Source organism: Harpia harpyja, chromosome 2, assembly GCF_026419915.1.
Source record: "Harpia harpyja isolate bHarHar1 chromosome 2, bHarHar1 primary haplotype, whole genome shotgun sequence".
NCBI lineage: Eukaryota > Metazoa > Chordata > Aves > Accipitriformes > Accipitridae > Harpia > Harpia harpyja.
In genome coordinates, this window is record NC_068941.1 from 36,116,584 (window position 1) to 36,137,625 (window position 21,042).

The window sequence follows — 21,042 nt, forward strand, 5'->3', positions numbered from 1 at the left end:
TTACTGTCAGGAATGGTGGATGCATGTGTTTCTACATATAATAGTTATGCCCCTTTTTCAATTTGGGGTGCCCTGTAGTAGAAAGAGGTACCCTGTATCTATTTAGTGCCTGTGCAAACTTCCTATATAGTTATCAGCATGCTGCAGCCTCATGAAGATCAGGTCTATCACTGAAGTCTATTCTGCCTGTGCCTATTCATGCCATGATCCTGCCTTTGTGACTAATAAGAGCGAGAAGTAAAAATAAGTAGGCTTTTAGTGTGATTCTGACATATGCTGATGAACAATTAGTCTTCTCTGCACCCCATCCGCTCTCAAAAATGAGGTCTTCTCTGTTTTGCTGGTGCATTGAAACTTCCTTTCACATTTTGTTAGCGCAATAACCTGAGCCAAAATCCTCACATACACCTCCTGTTCTTTCATCCTGTCTCTCTGCAGTATTTCTCTGTCAAGCCTCAGCTCTCCATTGCCCAAAGCCTTGTGGTTGTAACTATCTGGTATCTATGTGTCCAGATCATAAAATGCTTTTGAGTTCTCTCGTGAAAAAGGAGTCAGGAATTTTTATTCTCTGAGGCAGGTTACCTTTGACTGAAATAGTCACAATGACAGAAAAGTTACACTACTAGCTAACAAATAGGTCTACTTCTTGAAAAAGTGCCATATAGGTGGCTACTGTGCTGGCAGCGATCTCTGAGCTACTCTATGGCACAGCATGGCTATTTGCTCTGAAGTTTCCCAGATTTAGAAAAAAGGCTGCTTCAGTGTGGCTTGCACAAACACTTTCATCATGTTAAAAACTATTACTCAATGTCAGCAGCCTATAAAGCTGTAATTCCTCACAACGTTTGTTTTTATGGGGAAGACAGAAAGTGAGATTCAGAGCTCCTCTCTTTTTTTTTTCTAAAGGTAGAAAAAAAATAAAAATCCAGCCACGTCTTACTGTATAACACCTTGGTGACTTTTATAGTGGGGAAGCTAACGTACCCCTAGCTCCAGCAGTGTGAATAAGTCATTATGGGAAATTAGGAAGAAAAGATACATTTCCCTATATAGAAGAGCTCTTCACTATCAGATTATATTTAGACAGGTGTATGTCATCTCTGTGTATGTGCATAAAGAGAGCCATTTAAGCAGAAATCTTGTGGAAAAGTAGATATAATGGTACGGCAGAATAAAAGCCCTGTAGGGATCTCATTTATCTGTTGATGGTATATTGCATTTTATTTGTGAAAGCGGCTGCTGATTATAAAGCAGAGGTCTTCAGCGGGAGAGAGGGTGAGGCTGTTGTGAATCCTATTCTGCTTCATATATATGTGTATAAAAAATGGTAATGAAAAATATACAGTCACATATTGACCTGCTTGGCTCCAGGGGCTGTGATAATCCCTCAGTGTTGGAATTTAATGGCAGTGTTTTAATGGTGTCTTTATACTCGCGGGGATTCATATACCTGTAAAACTTGCAGTCCTGCTCCCTGATCCATCACTGCTGAGAAGATTGATTTGCCGTACTTGGTGGCAGTGTGCCTGCTGCTCTCTCTCCCCCTCTCTCTTTTTCTTTATTTCTCCTTCTCAGTTTATGCAAAACCAATCTGAACACTTACATTTTTACCAGCGTGGATCTAGATTCATAGCAAATCTGCCTGCTGAGCTAGGAGGAAACACAGGACTCCTTTCATTCCTAAAATGCCATACCTCTTTCCACATTATTTGAGGCTGGTGGGGACTGGCCTGGAACTGACATTTCTCCTAGCCTGGAGACCTGTGGATCCACAGCAGACTTCTCCAACGCCTTCATGCCAGTGGGTCTGGCATGGCATGGGTGGCATGGAGGGAGCCACAGCCGCCTTTCCTCTGTGGCTGTAGCCCTCTGGGAAATGTGTTGGCCGGCTGCTTACTTGCACCATAGCCAAATCCTGCTCCTAGGTGCCCTGGTGCTTCCCCCTTAGTGTACATCTTTAGTGAGAGCTTGAAGGTTGACTTTAGCACCATGGGTGTAGTTGAGGTCAAAGAATTAGTAGACGGACCTTCTTACCAGGAGTCATTAGGATGCTGCTTTGAAAAAAACTCACTTGTAAATATATATCTCTTTATAGCTGTACATAACAGATATCCTGGAAAATGTTGGATTGAGTGAGTCTAATTTACAAGCCCTTTCTCTTCCAGTCTATTATTCACTTCAGTAGCATCAGCTGGATAAATCAATAAGCTCTTTCATCAGACTGCCCGTGCTCCAGCAAAGAGCAGCAGTCTGCACCACTATTGATTTCTGTGGGGATAAAAACTGTGGAGCTTTCTCCATCCCTTGTAATTACAGTATTTCACACCCAAAGCTCTAGTTTGTGCTTACCACTAACTGTGGCATTTCTCGTGCAACTCTGCTGTCACATTTATTCAGACTAATGATCTTGCTAGTACACACATACGCTCCCTTATCCAGTAGTTAGTATTTTTCTGTTAACATGAAAGGATGAACAGTCATTAAACTAGAGAGCCTGCAGAGAGACAGCAGGCTGAATTGAAGAAGAAAAGCAGCTGTAGTGAAAATTCAGGACGGTCATTGCTATTTTAAGTTTCCAGATACACAATATTGCCTAGCAGGTCCCTTTATAACAATTTCATAATTCCCATAATAGCATTAATATGATCTTCCGGAACAAAATATGCTGTAGGTGTGAGAAGAATTGGCTGGTTACCTCCCACGCTAGTTGCATTATTGCCTCCAAAGTTGCATTATTTCCCATTTGAAGTATGAGTACTGTGGTAAATACTTCAGTGCAAGGAACAACACTTTTAAAGGCACGCACTGCATCTCACAGGGGATCTCTATAAACTGAAACACTGCAATTAGCCCTCCACTCATCCCACCTAATGACTTTGGTGGGTGTTCTGTGTGGGAACCAAGAAAGCGAAGCACTCCACTGCTGGCTCAACTTCAGCACAAGTAGTTCCCTTCACTAGATCACAAATATGTTTAAAGCAATGTACAGGGGGAAGTGCTTTGCTGGGCCCAGTCTGGAATGACTGCAAGATCATGTGTGTGGTACCAAACAGATGCTAAAAGTCCCTGGCGGGCCAAATTCTGCTTTGCGTTATGTGTAAAATGCTGCTGGTAATCAGGAAGAGGTAGGCAACCTATGAAGAGAGTTAGCCATGTTGCACGGTTATGTTAAAAGCTTATTACACGAGTCGTGACGTGCAGCTGTCATGCTCACAGCATGTCACCTGTGTCCTTTCTGTTGAGGAACTGAAGCGACAGTGTTCAGATCTGTATTGTCCCTGTGCTGAATAAATAAGTACAGAAAGTCCATAGGCGTGAGGTTGGTGCCTGTGCATGCTGGCAAAGCTGTTGGTCTTTTCTGAAATCATGCCTGTGATACGCGGGGTTGGCACTAGCACGGTCAGAGGAAGACAACCAGTGCCTCTTCTTCAGCTCACTCTTGGCTTTAGTAGACCACTGTGGCTTTCCATAAAAGGCTGGCTAAGTTGTGCTTTCATTTTTTTCCAAAATACAGGGCTAGCTATCTTACAGCAGCAAGGTAATACTGAAGCACATGTTGTCACTTGAGGACTATGGATTATATAGTTACATAAATAGTACTGTTGCTCTGTGTAGTAAAAACTGTTTGCTTTATACAGTCTAATAATTTGGAATACAAATCCATCATTGAATAGGGCCAAAAGGAAATTTCCACTTGTGAATCATTGCCAAGTGTCATCAGATCCAGTGTGGACTTTTCCTTTGTTGCTTGGATTTAAATAAATGCGCATGAAAAGACTGAAACGTGCTACTATTGCTAAAGAATAGAAGAAAAGATTCAAAAGATCTTCATCCGTCATCTGGACTAACTCTCGGGTCACTTTGGTTCTTTCCCTGCATGTAGCTTAACTACTTGTAAATTCAAATAGCGGTACACCACTTGAGAAAAAGGCACCTATACCATGGTGAAGATGTTATTATCAGACTAGTAATTCCATTCCTTGTTAAAAAAAGGTTGCCTTCTAGTCGAGAGTGAATTGATGTGAAATGATGTCGGCAAATCTGTATTTGCTGAGCACTTTGAAATCCTCGTCTGAAAGGCAGTATGAAGTTCATAAGGTTCCCTCTTACAAAGATAGTGCCTAAGCGAGTGAGAAGATGCAGTTTGTCATGCTTGTGCACAAAATGGTTAACTGCTGCCCTTTTCCAGTCTCATGCCTGTTTGTACACAGATCTTGAGTAGAAAGCGAGGTTAACCTGATACTAACATCTCTTTCTCCCCAAAACATATATATTCTGCACATGCCCGGCTTGTTTAACATAACATGCCAGAACCTCTGATGGAATAAGCATTCGTTTCCCTTTTTGGCTTGTTTTGAAAGCAGGCATTCAGGGAAGAATTACAGGGCAGAGCAGTTTGATGAGGACCTCTGGTCCTCCAGAGCAGATTAGTGTGCAAAGAGCAGGGGAATGTTTTCCAGACTCCAGAAGGTAAGCAAAGCTCTCTCAAGGGAGACTGCAACAGAAGCCTGTGTGTGCAGAGGAATGAAATAAACCCTTTTATTAAGAGCATGTGGGTCAAGAGAGAACTTCTAATATGTTCAGTCTGTCAGCCTAATGATATAGCCACCTGGCCTGTTTCGCTGAGCCCTTGCAGGGCGGGTTTCATTCATTTGAAGAATGCATCTCGTCTGTTCCTAGAGGAAGTTTTCTGTAATATTGTTATTTGATATGAGTAAAGAGATGTGTCATTCTGTTCTCAACCCCCCTACTATGTAATGGTGTAGCAGCCAAGGGAGTTTATGCACACATCTCAGAATTACGACTCATCTTTATTTTTATTGTAGTGACATGAGAAATCCCCAGCTGAGAAGCGTCCACGGTCTGGTGGGCCCTCTGCAACTGAGAGCTCTTGCCTAGAAAACCTACTGCTTGAAGCAGACAAAAGCATTGAGAAAATAGAAGTGCAGAGCCACGAGCAGAACCCAGGACACTGAAATCACTGTGTCTTACCCCTGTCAGTTCAGAAAGAGCTACCTCCACATTAATTTTAATGAAAGGCAAGTGCTCTAAGATCTCTAGGCTGTTCTCAAAAATCTGAACTAATTAAAAAATGTTATGGGCATGCAGAGAGGAGAAAAACCCCAACCTTGTCCATCTGTAATTTTCATTCTTCTTAATTCCCTTGTTTTTTTCTTTTATTCTTCCCTCATTCCTCTGCACATTAAAAAAAAAACAAACCCAAAAGTTACTCAGACAGATGAAAGAAAAAGGCAAAGCTTACAATAAAGTCTAACTGACACATTAACTTCATTGTAGAAAAAACCCAACCCATACAGTGACAATAATGAGTGTTTATATTTTCCTTACCTTGTACAAAGGTGGGTATATTTCATGACTTTTGCTTTCCTGGCAGGGTGTCAGGCAGAGCAAGGTTACATGAGCAGCCCAAGGCTCATTAGGGAGTCAGTGACAGAATCAGGACTAAAACTCAAGTGTTCTCTATTTCTAAACCTGTGTTCTACAAACAGGACGAAAACATTGGCAGCATCCTTAAATGAAAACGCATGTTGGGGAAGGAAGTTTCTGTAGTTTGGGAAACAAACATTGAGCTGATCAGCTGATTCTGGAGTCTCTGAGATTTCTGAGGTTATAAGCCAGGGAATACAAGTTACCTTGCCTGTAAGCTTACAGACCTGCCAAAGGTTTTGGTACGTGTCACTGAACAATCATGTGGATAATTCGTGCTTTCTATGAGCCTTTTTCCCCAGCATTCCTAACAGTTTCAATCCCCTCTTCTAGATCCTCTTCCAGCTGTCACTTCCTTCACCTAGCTATTTGCCATGTGTCCTCTCTTCAGTGCTGCCCTATGTCCTTATTTCAGCCCTCCCTGTAACCTGTTTGCTCTTGTCCCACTACAACTGCAAAACAAAGCAAACCCCAGGAGGTCTATTTAACATTCAGTCATTGCAAACGTGGAATTTGCAAATACATGATCTAGCAAATTGCAATGTTAGACATGTGTTTACTTTTGCTGTCAAACATGCATAACAAACCCAATGTTAAGGTTCTGTGCTTCTAAGATACTAAAGACTGACATAAGATTTAGCCAAAAGGTCAAAGTCCTTAACTGTAAAAGACTGCAAAAAAAGATTTGTCAAAATTGCCTATTCTAATCCACATCAAATTTTAGCAACAAGTTATCCTACTCTTCCATCTTCCCCCACTCCCATATAGATGGCATGCATGTTTAAACTCCAGCAAGACCTTTCTAACAATGTTAACAAAATGTCAGGAATCTAATTTAAAATGAAAACATAGTTGCAATCTTAATTATAGAATATTATAAACTCCTGTTCAAGGACAGAACAAGAGAGGCTCCCCATTTAACCTACCCACTCAGGAAAGATCTGAGATAATACCCAAGTAAATAATCAGTCACAAAACCTCAAGCTCCCTGTTTATTAGCCCACCCTGAACATGCCAATAATTAGTCCGTTAGAAGGAAAATAAATTACTGTGCATTATCTCTGGGATGCCTGATATCATATCTGACCTTCAGCATCATTACTGGAGACATGAAGGTCTTTCTTTAGAATAGCAAATACAGGAAGAAGCTGGGCACATTCTGTCTGAGAGTTTTTTGCAGCTCCAGGGACTTTGTTTGTTTTGGGTTTGGGTTTTTTTTTTTTAATTTTTAACCACCACAAATAAGGTATAAGACATCACATCTTCTTGTTTATGTGCTGGAGCTCCTGGGAAATAGCAGGGGAGAGAAACAATTAACAGCAATTACAATTCAAAGATTATTGTTAATATTTCTCCTGTGGTAAATTTGCATTAGCAACATGTGAAGTGACCATGAAACCTTAACACTAAACAGTCAGAACTTGGGGTTTTCTCCAAGGTTCCTCTTGTACCATTAACTCTGCCCAATTGTAGAAAAGGAAGTACTGGAAGCTTGTGCAGTCGCAGTCTCTGGACAGTGGGACCTGCACAGAACAATTTAAAACTCCTGAATGTCAAATTAAGTCTTCTAAATTCCTTCTCCTAACATGAGAATATGTGACTGCTTGTCCATCATAGGGACTAGACAGAAACGTATAGCATTGCAATGCATCTGAATTAACATGTTGAAAGCCCTTGAAGGTCTTTTTTGAAAGTGTCTTTTGAAAGCTTTGAGCCTTTGCACGTTGTATTGATCATCTAGAATTTCCTTCAAAAATAATAAAGAAACTCAGTAAGCTGATGCTAGCTGTAGGATTGCTGAGAGGTAATGGTGAGCTAGGTAAGGCAAAAGGAGGCATAAGATGGAAACAGGACTAGTAATAGAAGGTCACTACTACAGTCACGGCACTGCAAACACTGCAGGGGCACGTGCCTTTTTTCTTCTTTGTCTCAAAAATGTCTTTTTATAACAGAATTCAGAATTGCTGGATGTGTCTTCCCAGGAGTGCAGAGTTTTACAAAATCTGAAATTGGACTGACTTTGAATTGAGAATGGCATTTTACAGGAAAAGGGAGAGAAGCTGAATTTCTAGAACCTGGAATTTGGAAAGAGCAATATATACTTTTTTTTTAACCCATTGAGGTCCATTGAACTCAAAAATCAACAAAACAAAACCAAATAAAAAAAATTATTAGGGTTCTTAACCCAATTTTATTCAAACTTTTCAGGATAATTTCCAAGACTGAGACCGATTATAGAAAATTTCAGCAAAAGCCAAAGATTTTAAATAAAATTCTGAGCTGGGGAAAAGAGGAAGATAACTGAATTAATGCCTAAAGAAGCCCTCATCATGGGAATTAAGAACAGAAGCAACTGGGTGTATGTTGCTTGGGACTGGTATGGAAAAAATGACCAGCTTGCTGGCTTTGAGTTATTAAATACTGGAACTCATCTGACGTGTGTGTATCACAGAGAAACAAAGGGTTGTTTCAGGAAACTCTCGTGTCACAATGTATGCACCACATACCTACTTTACATCCTCTAAGAACCGCTTCCTTCAAATTTTAGGCATCTGCATGTGAGAATTAGTCTCTGTTCATCTGTCCATCATAGCTCTGTGGTTCAGAGCCTGCTGCCAGCAAGAGCTTAGTCCTACTTCAGTGTCACTACACTGGATAGAGCCATCAAAGTAGAGAAAGAAAGGCAGCAGTTGAATGCGTGCCTTCTTCTTTTCTTAGACGCAATTTAAGGGCATTGACTTTGGAGCCAGAAGGGGGGTAAGTGCTGTTACAATATGTTATGCTCAATCTGTTGAGTTCATTGCAACAGGATGTTATTGAGACACGTCATGTGGCTAGGCTTTCAAAAGGGCCACGTAATTATGTGACCTTAGCTCCTTTTGAAACTGCTACATAGAGGGTAAAGAACATTTATAGATTAGAAGCAAGTGGTGCCGGATTAAAATATGATGCATTAAAGGAACAAGCAGTTATGGTGTGCTTTATGCAATCTTCACTTTATTAAGTGAAAGTGCATGTCTCCAACTCTCACTGACCTTGATACAGTCTCAAAATATGTATCATTAACTGTGACCTCAGCAGCTGATCGTATAAAGCAATTTCTTAGCAGGAAAATTGTAAATATTTTTGTAAATATGACCCAAACTCTATAAGCCCTAGTAAATAAGTGCCCAGAAAGATCACCTTCAGTTACTCCACCATCTTACCCAGTTACTTGCTGGGAAGAGGGAAAGTAGCTGGGGAAAATACAAATGGAAAACTGTGAATTTTTCTGTCTGTGAATATTTTATTTTCTGCAAGCAACAGAGTAAAATATTTTCATAATCCGATCAATTCACTCTAAAATTGATATCCATTAATACAAATTCAGCATGACTAGAAAACTAGCAAAATCTATTAAGGACCAAAAAGGGGAGCCACTTACAAAATTCCCTCTGCGTGAAGTCGTGACTTAGTGTTTTATACCACAGAGATAAAAGTTGTCTTTAAAACATGCCAGTTCGCAGACCAAGGCAGTGTATTCCCAGGGCTTTGTAGGTAAAATCAAACACAGGATTTCAGGATGCCCATTGTCATGATACTGAGTTCCCACTCTGAGCACCATGTATGTGTATATATGCCCATGAATATGCTGAAGGGTATATTCTTCCCCAGCGGAAGAAAGAGAGCTTAGAAAAGTTATTTTGGTGACTGTTTGGTGACACTCTATTTCAGTTTCAGTCTCAAGGGAGTCAGTGCCATAATCTCTGTACAGTTATCTTTCATAGGTCTGAGATTCTCCATTCCCAAATGCTTCATTTTTCCCGAACTTGGCAGAAGGTTTATCTGCTCCTCCCAAGGAAAACTGCAGCAGATGAATTCATGCTGTAAAAAGGGTCAGCCTGCGTATTTGTCAAAGCTAACCCCCTAAGGCAGATGATCCCACACATGCAGATACGCTGAAGGCCATTCATCCACAGAGACTTGCAGTTGTGTCTCCTGTGGCCTCTGGCACAAATGTGTTTCCAGAAGGTCAGAGCAAGACGTGGGACCAGAATGCTCAGGCTAGACTTCCAATGTTGGGGATCATCTGCCTTCCCAAACTGCACCAAACTAATTAAATGAGCTTCAAAATCTATTTAGTTAAATGGTCACAATTTCCCAAATCAGTGCAAGTGTGACTGATGCTGAAATTGAGTTAAACTAAATTGATAAAAAGCCTGCTGAAGTCTTTTCTATATACCAACGTCAGATTGGTTTATCTTTCCAGTACAACCTGACATATTCACCCTTCTCCACTTTTCCCAGTGTGTTACATCATTAAGTGCTTAAATTGCTCTTCACATGCTTTATAGAAAAAGAGTAGGCAATGCCTACGTAATGCACCTTTATAATGATACATCTGCATTTGTACAAAGGATTTGTGCCAGTATAATTACTTTAGTTAAAAAAGCCCACCTTTAGCACTTAATACAAGCACTTCCACAGGGACAAAAAATGTATTTACAAGCCTAAAGTGGAATATAAAGTAGAATGCATGGAGAAACATCAACTTAATTAAAGGCTTTTTAATGAATGCATTTACCATGCAATTACAGTGGTGCAATTTCTGTGCGTTAACCTAAGTCTCCAACTGATTCTCCAGGTACGACATAGGGTGAGGTACTTGTAAAATCAGGGAAACAAATACCAACTTTTGGTAAGCCTGTGAGAGCCTCAGATAGGAGGCACTATGCAAGTGTAAAGTATGATTATTACTATTTTACTCATACAACAGTAAGTTACACAACAAAACATCAAAAGCCCCTTTGAAAATGTACATTTCCCAACAAGCTGGAGGAAGAAGCTTAAATTACTTTTCTCAAAGCAAGTAGCTCACTGTGAAACCAGCTGCTCCGAGTGTGTCAGCAGCCCCAGCAGCCATCCCAGAGTCAAACCCACCAGCACCTTTCTAAATTCACCCTCATTAAAAAATTTGATGATCCTGCTAGAAGTCCCTCAGGTATTTGCCAAGCAGCGCTGTTGATACAAGGAGGAAAAAAAAAAAAAAACCACCAACCACACAAGAAAAAGATCTCTTTTCACTGCTGTTACTTTGAAGAGAGGAGGGAAGTCATTCTTCATTATTTCAGTTACTAATCCCAGCAGGTTTGCATCATTATCTGATGAAAATGTCCTTTCTCATTGTTTGAAGGTGTAGTCAGAGGGACCAGCGTGAAAGCCAACTTTCTAAAGCAATACCTGTGCTCTTGTGCTGGGAGCATAGCAATAATCCTACCTGCTGCCCAGTCACCACCACCAGAGCATGGCTGCAAGCCTTCCCCTTACCGCTGCCACTGCAACGTCCACTTTCTTTTGGAAGAGCACTTTCATGACAAAGGGGTGTTTAAAAGTAGTTTTATTCTAAAAAGTCCTGCCCGAATGGCAGAAGGCATCTGTAGTTGCCATTGTTTGAGTGATCTCTGACAAATGTGTTTAATTTGCAAGTGCAAATGGAGCTGGTGTTTGACCAGCGGATGGCTAGGGTTGCCAGCTTGGCTGGGATGCTGAAAGTCAACCCAAGGTAAGGTCTCTGCTAGCTTCAGCCAGGGAAGCCTGCCTACATACTGTGAGAAAACAGGGTTGTATGACCACCACAGCATATCTTGTGTAGTGCTATAACCTCAGCAAGGACTTTACACCCAGCATGAGTGGCCATCTATTCATCCACAGCCAGGTTGGTCAGCTGTGACTCTTGGCCCTCAGCAAAAAGTTGGCATGCCATGACTCAAATGCATCTCACTCAGCAGCCCTTACTCTTTCTACCTTGTCCATGCCTTCCTTCTATGTAAAAACCACGTTTTTCAGGCTGAAAATGCGTCCTTGCAGACACTTGTGCAAGCTGGGCTATGTTTGCATGGAAACAGTTGGCTGGAGTTGGATGCTTGGTTCAGTTTGCAGCACATACAGGAGAACAAAATCAAGCTCACTTTAGTAAGCATGTTGGTTTGCGAGGCTAATGGAAGCAGCAAACAATATCCTCGCCTCATTCTCCTGTTTTAACAGATGTGCCTTTGAATACATACACAAAACATTTCTGTTGAAGAAACTGGTGTCACTCTTACGTAGCTGCAAGGATGCTCTCTGTAGTTGTCAGTAAAAGAATCTATGCAAACTTGTAAGACGCAAATAAGTATTTGTGACAGAGTCTATGAAGAGGTTGCAATGAGGTAAATTTCTTTTAGAGTATTTGAGGAGCACACTTGTTTACTTTGCTGAAAAGACTTGAATTTGGATTTCCATTTTCCTGGGAGGAGAGAATGCTTTCAATAATATCACAGCTAATCCAGTCCTTTGTGCCCATTGAGTGGCAGTTGCTAGATCACTTCAGATGTGGCAGGAATGAGGCACAACTTGGAATGCAAAACTCAGCAGCTGAAATGCAATGTAAGGAGAGAGGAATAGCCTTTGCAACTGCACGGGTGAGTTCGAGCTCCGTGGGAGATGCATACTGCCCCATGCCAGCTGGCTCCGCTGAGAACATGCTGGGGCACATGAAGTGCAGAGAGACATCCTCAGCTTTCCCAGTGGATTTGAGTATGAGGCAAAAAGGTGTTTGGAGATGCAGCCAGCTTAAATTCCACCTTGCCCTTGTGCCTTGTATTTCCTGCTGGCTGCCTCTCAGTCTCCAGAGAGTTCTTGCCAAAGGAAAAATTGGCCATAAGGCTATAGCTGAAATGGAGGTTGACTAAATATGGGCCTCAGCATTCACCTGGGGAGTAAGTGGGGAGTAACTAGGGTACTGTAAATTCGTGCCCACACTTGCTAAGCACTCACTCAAGCCCTCAGAAGTTGCTTACCTGACTTTTTATGGCCAATACTTGGAGTACACTGGTAGAAGTAGGAAGCAGTTATTACGAAAGATTGAGTATGTGTGCTGAGAGTACACATAGGTGAACTTGCCTCAAAGAACCAAATAAATGAATGTAAGAACATAATATTTCTAAAAGCAATTATAAGGCTAGAATCATTGCTGTGAAATAAAGTTTTAAATAGATATTACAGGCAATATAGTCTGTCCCATGATGCCTCAAAAAACCCATCACCATCAAAAAGCAGCTCTTCTTGCTCTGGTGTGGTAGGTTGACCTTGGCTGCATGCCAGGCGCCCACCAAAGCCGCTCCATCACTCCCCGTCCTTAGCTGGACAGTGGAAAGAAAATATAACAAAAAGCTCATGGGTTGAGGTAAGGACAGGGCGAGATCACTCTGCAATTACCATCACAGGCAAAACAGACTCGACTTGGGAAAAATTAATTTAATTTATTGCGAATCATATCAGAGAAGGGTAATGAGAAATAAACCCAAATCTTAAACCACCTTACCCCCACCTCTTCTTTCCAGGCTTAACTTTACTCCCAATTTTCTCTACCTCCTTCCCCCAGTGGTGCAGGGGGACGGGGAATGGGGGTTGGGGTCAGTTCATCACACGTTGTCTCTGCCGCTCCTTCCTCCTCAAGTGGAGGACTCCTCACTCTTCCCCTGCTCCAGCGTGGGGTCCCTGCCACGGGAGACAGTCCTCCATGAACTTCTCCAACGTGAGTCCTTCCCATGGGCTGCTGTCCTTCACAAACTGCTCAAGCATGTGTCCCTTCCACGGGTGCAGGACTTCAGGCACAGACTGCTCCAGCGTGGGTCCCCCGTGGGGTCACAAGTCCTGTCAGAAAACCTGCTCCAGCGTGGGCTCCTCTCTCCACAGGTCCTGCCAAGAGCCTGCTCCAGTGTGGGCTTCCCACAGGGTCACAGCCTCCTTTGGGCATCCACCTTCTCTGGCGTGGGGTCCTTCCCAGGCTGCAGGTGGATATTTGCTCCACCGTGGACCTCCACGGGCTGCAGGGGGACAGCCTGCCTCACCATGGTCTTCACCGCGGGCTGCAGGGGAATCTGCTCTGGCGCCTGGAGCACCTCTTCCCCCTCCTTCTTCACTGACCTTGGGGTCTGCAGGGTTGTTTCTCTCACATATTCTCACTCCTCTCCTCCTGCTGCAATTGTGCAGGGTTGGTTTTTTTTTTCCCCTTCTTAAGTCTGTTATCCCAGAGGCGCTACCACTATCGCTGATGGGCTCGGCCTTGGCCAACAGCGGGTCCATCTTGGAGCCAGCTGGCATTGACTCCGTTGGACATAGGGGAAGCTTCTAGCAGCTTCTCACAGAAGCCACCCCTGTAACCTCCCTGCTACCAAAACCTTGCCACGCAAACCCAATACATCTGGTATTTCAGTTAAGGTAGCCTTTATGCAATGGTTAATGTCTGGAAACTTTGGGCGGAGGTGTGTCTATACCTGTGATTGGGATAGACTATATCTTCATTAGCAAGCAGTGCAGCAAAGCAGGGAGAGCTATGTGAAGCACAACAGATGCCAAGCACCCAAACTCAGCATTTCTGGGAGTTGGGGATTATTACTCTGGTCTGCCTGTAATGTGGTCCTATGCATTAGGCACGCACCAGGAATGCATTTTCCAGTTTCATTTCACCTGCAGGGAGTCCCCAGCTGTGCAAGCTCCTTGCAGTGCAATCCAAGGAGAGGGGGTGAAATTCCCTTCAAAAGCACTGAAGGGAAGGTGATGGAGGAAAGGTACCTTCTGTCTTACACCAACTCGAATCCCGTCCCTGACAGCGACTCCCCCACTTACTCTGGATTTGTCACTTACCTTTCTAGCAGGATGGGACTTCAGCATTTCACTCATTTCCCGTATGGACGTAAAGCAGCTGGGAGGTGCTTCGCGAGTTCATAGGACTCGTGCAAACTAAGCAGCTCCAGCGTGCTGTGCTGTAGGAGCTGCAGAAAGAAAAGACAAAGGAAACGATCTCTCTTATTTATCCATTCCGAAATACAGCTGTAAATTGTGTTATGATTTTGTCGATATATGGTGCTTGCAAAGATTTCAAATAAATAATGTTATGACCCCAGGGGCCTTATTGATTTTGTAATAATTTTGAAGAGAAGCCACTCAGTTTCTTGTTTGCTGACAAATTCTCTGCTCCCTGAGGAATTCCTAATGAACATGTATTAAAGACAGGATAAAATAATTCCAGGGAAATACAGAGAGAGGGCTTTGTGCATGGACTCTGCTTGGCGAATGGGTATTTAACCTCTGACCAGTGACGACAGGTCTCCTTTAGCTCTATTGGATCAACAGCAAGCTACTATAATTAAATAAAAAAACTGTTTAGAGCCTCACTGAACATGTCCTGGGAATTAAAGCATATGGCAGGGATAGGGAAAAAAGACTTTCCATATGCTAATGACCCTTGATGTCTGAAATAAATTAGATCCATTAGAGTTTATGCTCAATAAAAGAAAGACTTTAAGCACTCCAAAGTTAGTGACTCGAGACCGATTTTGGCTTAGAAATTCAATCTGCCTGCTTATTAATTCTTAGTAAGGCTCTGGAGGAGACAGGGGATGCAAAATCATAATTCTATGCTGTATCAGAATTTTAAAGTGCCATCAGTTTCTTTTCCTCCTTTTTTTTAATTAAACCATTTTTCATGCTTCCCTTTTTTGTTCTTCTCATTAATTTGATTTTGTTCCCATTTTTGTTTAATTTCTTTCTTTTTAAGGTTTCATTTATCCTATTTCAACTGAACAGAGAACGCAGAATGAATATGGATTTTCTTGTAAGTTTAATGTTTGATTTTACGTTCCTGGGTGCTAATTTGATGCTGTTCCTTGGGTCAAGCTTTAGTGTTACACCAGCTCTGTGTGACTAGGCAAAGAGGAACCTATTCGGCAGAGTAAGTGGCATGCTGCTTGCTTGACAGCAGTCGCAGTGTTTCTCTGTCAGCAGGTTGCCACAGAATGATAACAGCCCTTATGCATGAGGAAAATGGGAGAAGATGCTGCCTCGGAGAAAGAAACTGGAGAGAATGAACCCTCTTCTCATGAAAATGTCCTTAGCAAATGGAAAAAATGTGGTGGAGGGATAACTTTTCTTTGCGCTGAAACTCAGGGATCTGCTTCCTGAACTGCTGGGGAAAAAAAATGTGATGTTTTGAGGCTGGTACATTGAAGGTATGATAGCTAGGAGCTTACAGCAATTCATCAGTCACTTTCAACATCTGCTAGCTCTCACCTCTACAGCTGCAGGGCAGCCTGGCTTAAATGGCTAGAAGGTGGGGGGCAAAAAAATAAAATAAAAATTATTTCACATGTTTCAAACTAACAAAAATGGGGTACTAAAAAAGTCTGATTTGGTTTTTCACTTTCTTTTTTCATTACACTATCTCTAGAACTGGGATTCTTCATTGTATAGAAACACATCAAATTTTGATCATGTAGTTGGACCTTTTGGAAAAAAAAGTCTAGTGGATAATGATGCTAGAGATTAGCCTGGAATTAGTGCTGAAGATATGGTATAAGCAGCTAGTAGAAATATCATAGCCATTTTCTCACAAGACAGCTCTAATAAATCTGGGTTCCTTTCAGTAAATTACCACATTATTTCTTGTGCTTGCTTTGGCTTTTATCCAAATATGTATGTGTTAATGCCAGTGATGAGAATTCAGTGTTTGATTCTCTGCTTCACTAGTTTATTTTTTTTAAATGGAAATGGATGGAAGGTAAAAATGTCTTGACACATTATAGCTCAAAAAAAAAGGCAAACTCAAAGATACATCCTGGTATTCCAGGCATTCCATTAGAAAATGGACTTTTTGGTTTTTCTGACTTTTTATTTGATTAAAAAATTAGGCTTCTGAAGTTTAAAAACCCACAGCATGGTTTTTGTTATTAGATGAACCACTAAATACCAATATTATGACACCGTGTCACTAAGACATACTATTTTATTTCATAGAGTGAATTTGCTTCATGAGACTAAGTCTATAACGTTTGTTATACTTAGTAGTTCACAGCCTGGGTACTAGATAGATGAACGAGTAGATAGAGAAAGAGTTAGAACACAAGTTAGAGAGAAATCAAAGATCATTTTCCATCAAAAGGGCATAGACCTGTTATATAGCTTTGGAAATGGATTTTAAATTAACCTATAAAAAAGGTAGTAAATATCTGCAGGAAACGAGAATAATAAGAATGTGTTTTCTTGAAAGTCCTTGTGAGGAGCTCATTTCTTCAAGGTTCCTGGCCTCTCTCCCTCTAGCTGCTCCTGACTCGGATGATGTTGCTCTCTACGTCGGGATCGTCATAGCTGTGATCGTGTGCCTGGCTATTTCCGTGGTTGTGGCCCTGTTTGTCTATCGCAAGAACCACCGTGACTTTGAGTCAGATATTATTGACTCCTCAGCGCTAAATGGGGGATTTCAGCCTGTTAACATCAAGGCTGCAAGGCAAGGTTAGTTGTCATTTCACTCCATGGTGACCAGTTCAGGAAGATGCTATAAGGTTATGGTTTCTTGGGCTACATGAATGATACTCGCTGGATGCTTGTTGGCACTTGACAAAAGGGAGAAAGATCATACCCATTTGTTTCTGACAGTCAAGTGCTCAAAACTCACATGGGCTTTTTTCAGATGTGCTCAAAAGCATAAAGCAGAGGAATTTAACTTCTGAAGAGAGAGCGTGAATGTGAGAGTGAAACACAAAGACTTTTATGAAAATAGAAGTCCAGCTCAAATTGAAATCAAAGGCAAAGCTCTGACAGAAACAACAGAGGCAGGAGTGATACCACAGTGCAGTAATTCTATCACATCTTTCTCCCCTTTGTTTCACTAATAGCTTTTTTTATTGTGCCCTGTCTCCACAGGCATAAATAGTAGTTTAAGAAGTACTGTACTTTCAATAGACAATGTAGAAGAAGAAGTTGCAGTAGAACATCATTTAATAATAAGCATTTTTATCACTGGTGTGTAACATCTCGATTATTTCTACACTTCACTGGCCAGAAAAAAAACACTCTAAAGTTAGTGCTGGCTTTTTCAAGACCCATATTTAGGCTGTAGACTTCCTCTTTTTTCGCAGTATGTGTGCAAAAAGGATAAATCAAAGTAAGAGTTAAGGTGACAAGAGAGTTGTCATGTGGAAGATTAGCAGAAAAGTAATTTTCTTTGTTGGGGATACTTTTAAAACAAATCTCCAAAATGTGTGATGCAGGTACTAATCCCCCACTGTGGGGAGTCATGGGCATGATGACTTCATAGATTTGTTCTGTCTTTTATTTCAGGAATGCTATCATTAGGCCAATTAGATAAATTGGTTAATGATTCTCACTTAGCATTTAGGGAGGGGGTATTAGTTAATAAAACTATATCTACTGAGTATGGAAAACATCTTGCCCTGAAGCTAAGCATGTCATACTGGAAATCTGAGTGCAGCCTGGAAAAATAATCCCAGTGAAAAAATCCTTAGAGCAGAAACGTGCTGTAATTTTGTATGGCAATTAGATTCCGTAGCAGCTGGGGCAGTACAAGCCCTGGGAGTTTGCTGGAGAGATGCATGGAAAAGGAGACTAAGGTCAGTCTGCAAGGACTTTGCGTATCTTAACCTTTGGTAGGAAGTGCAAAATACAAAATACAGAATGCAAACCCGAACCATTACCCGAAAGAAATTCATCAGAATAGAGAAGTAATATGGTTCTTCTTTCTCATCTCCAATGCAGACCTCCTGGCAGTGCCACCAGACCTCACTTCAGCTGCAGCCATGTACAGGGGTCCTGTTTATGCCTTGCATGATGTCTCTGATAAAATCCCAATGACCAATTCTCCGATCCTGGACCCACTGCCCAACCTGAAAATCAAGGTTTATAACACCTCTGGCGCAGTCACCCCCCAGGATGACCTCTCTGACTTCTCCTCCAAGCTGTCCCCGCAGATTACACAGTCTCTGCTGGAGAATGAGACCCTGAACATGAAAAACCAGAGCCTTGCTCGGCAAACAGACCCATCGTGCACTGCATTTGGGACCTTCAACTCTTTAGGAGGTCACCTAGTAATTCCGAATTCAGGTAAGTGCTAGCTATGTTGGCTTTAAGGCTCAGTTGTTTTGTATTTTTAAAAGTGGAGTTAGCTTGCTTTTATGCAGGAAAGAGCAGGGTCTCTCCTGGGACTCTGCCTTTTTCTTTGTTCAGAACAAACAGATGGGTTTTTTCCCCCCATTCACGTCTACCAAGGTACTTCAAGTATTCTTTTCCCAAAGTCCTGGCCACCTTTTTAACAGAATATTGCAGGGCTCTTAGCCACTTTCTGAGACAGGAGAGCCTTCAGAGCTTCCCTGTGTGAAGTGAGATTCACCATCCTTGACCTTTTCCTTTCATGCAGCTCTAGAAAAGGGACTGTGAGCCAGAAAGCCTCAATCTTGTCATCACACATAAAAAGGACAAATTAATTAAAAAACAAATCGGTTGTTCCACTTCCAATTCATTGCAGACTGTGTGGCATTGAAGTAGGACAGCAGAATATTAATTTTTGGAAGGCTTTTTTCCTGCACACATTACATACCCAAGGAAAATAAGGCCCAAGAGTGTCTTTTCTGTATTCGTCTCCTTGTTATACATATTGTTGACTTGTTTTACAATTAGGAAAGAGGGGGACTGAGCAACGAGTGCCTTTTCATGTAATTGCAAAGTGCTGCTCAGTCTTTCTTATACTGTAGGAGGCCAGGCTGCCAGGCCCCCTTCAAGCTGCCCAGGCACCAGGAGGCAGTTTCAGAGCATCCAGGGAGCTCCTGGGCAGCCTTGGGAGAGCTCAGCTCTTGCAGCTGGATTTTTTAGGGAAGCCATACTACTGTTTGGTTCCTAAATGAAGTGTGGATGTTCAAAGGAAGTGCAGCACCTAGATGTTCCCGTGGGTTTGGCATGCTAATGAAGAGCAACATTAACATCTAAAGTGGGGTTGAATCAAATGCATAAAACACTGGAAGTGGGGGATAAGCAGGCTACACAGTGGTCAGGAGTCCCCCATGCCTGGTTTCTCTGGAGCTCTGAGTCCAGGTAGGACCACAGTACATGTGAGACCACAGCTCACAGCTACCTGACATGATAGCTCAAGGTTTCACAGCATTTCTGCCTTCCTCCTTTACATCTTCTGGTCAGCTCTTGGCCATTTTACAGCACGGTACCCTGACCGAGGAGATATGCCTACCCTTGCCTCCTGCTCCATTGCTGGATCTTTTCTTGTTGTTGTCTGTTGATGTTATGGAGAGAACAAAATGCCTAGGTGGCCAGGGACCTAGGTGGTTTGGTCCTTCCAGGATGCAGCCTGACACTGCCCAGGAAGCAGCCAAAAATCATCAATGAGCAGTAGCCCTCCTTTCTGAGCTACTGTGGAACAGGGGGCAAAAATAACCATTAAATTTAAGTGAAAGCTGAGCTACTTAAAGAAATCTGGGGCTGACTGCTGAGCAATGTTGAAAATTCATGCTATACAATCCTGGATTTCACATTTCTCTAAGTAGCAGCTGAAGGTGGATATTAATACTTGGGTTTCTTATGCCATGGTGGTGTACGTTGTCAGCAAAGTCTATTAGTCACATTTAATTCACATATATTAATATCAATTTATAAAGAAAAAAAAGGTTATTTATTGCTGTAATCCCTTCAAAATGATTAAAATAAGTTTTGTAAAATATATCAATCTGTCTACCGCTACCGTGCATGCCTCCGTGCTGCTTCTAGATGTATGTATATCCTCCTACTGATACAATCAAAGCCCTTCATTTACACTACGCCTGCCCCCTTGCAGTGGAGAACATGCACAGGTGAGGTTGTAACAACAGGCCTGTAAAGAAACAAGTTTCAGAAGGCTTTCACGGAAAATGCCTTCCTAGCTAATCCCTCCCCTTCAAAGCCAGGTATGGGACTACGCCCCTGTACACCAACACAGGGGAGGTCTCCAGCATAACCAACTCACATATGCTAAAGAAAAGAGACAGGGCCATGCAAGGTTTCTATAAAGCCTCTCTTGTGCATATGCATATACGCAAATAATCTGCCTGTAGGTTTGTAGTAATAACCGTATTAAAATCCTTGCACTGATTCCCAGCTAATCCACATCTGCAAAGACAGCTGGCTTAGACGTGTCCAGCAGAGTGAAATAGTTGGTTCGTGTGCCGTGTTTGTCACGTAACGACAGGACATTTCTGAAATGGCAGTAATGTAAGAACAGTGTTTTGTAATCAAGTGTGCAGCTAATCACCACTGAAAAGGGCACCGAGCATATTTGCCCAGATTTTTTTCATGGTTGGATACCTGACTTTGAGCCACTTTACAGGACTAGGCATATTCAAAATACCAAGAATCCCAATTTTGTCTCCCTGGTAGTCTAATTAGAAGCTGAGTGCATTAAAAGACGGGGTGCCAATCACAGAAGCCATCTTTCAGGAAACAACTTGTTCTTGTTGCTTCCTGGGACAGTGCTCCACTGCCTTTCTTGCCTGATTTTAATTAAGTAAGAATTGCCTAGGGAGAAATGTCCCGTTACAGCTGTTGGAAATTGTAGTCAGAGTTGTTTGTTTTTCCATCATTTTACAAGGTAAGCAGCAACGTAACCATCTGTCTGCTCTTTAAATAAAATAAAAGGGAAGAAAATCCTCTTCTCCACTCCTTTATTTCAGTGTCAGTGCACAAGAGGAATAAGAACAGGCCAGTTGACCACCAGAGATGCCAGGGTTGCAGTAAATGCTT

The 21,042-nt window shown here is 42.0% G+C and overlaps 1 protein-coding gene across 2 annotated transcripts in view; it reads left to right on the forward strand.

Moving 5' to 3' along the window:
• The window catches only part of UNC5C (unc-5 netrin receptor C), a 270,802-nt gene that overhangs the window by 219,131 nt on the left and 30,629 nt on the right, over window positions 1-21,042 (forward strand). Inside the window, exons 8-10 of one of the 2 annotated variants that reach the window (XM_052776063.1) lie at window positions 15,029-15,085; window positions 16,567-16,758; window positions 18,022-18,366. In XM_052776063.1, the coding sequence (XP_052632023.1) occupies window positions 15,029-15,085; window positions 16,567-16,758; window positions 18,022-18,366 (594 nt within the window). The remainder of the gene's footprint in view (window positions 1-15,028; window positions 15,086-16,566; window positions 16,759-18,021; window positions 18,367-21,042) is intronic. The other variant, XM_052776053.1, reaches the window with a different exon arrangement.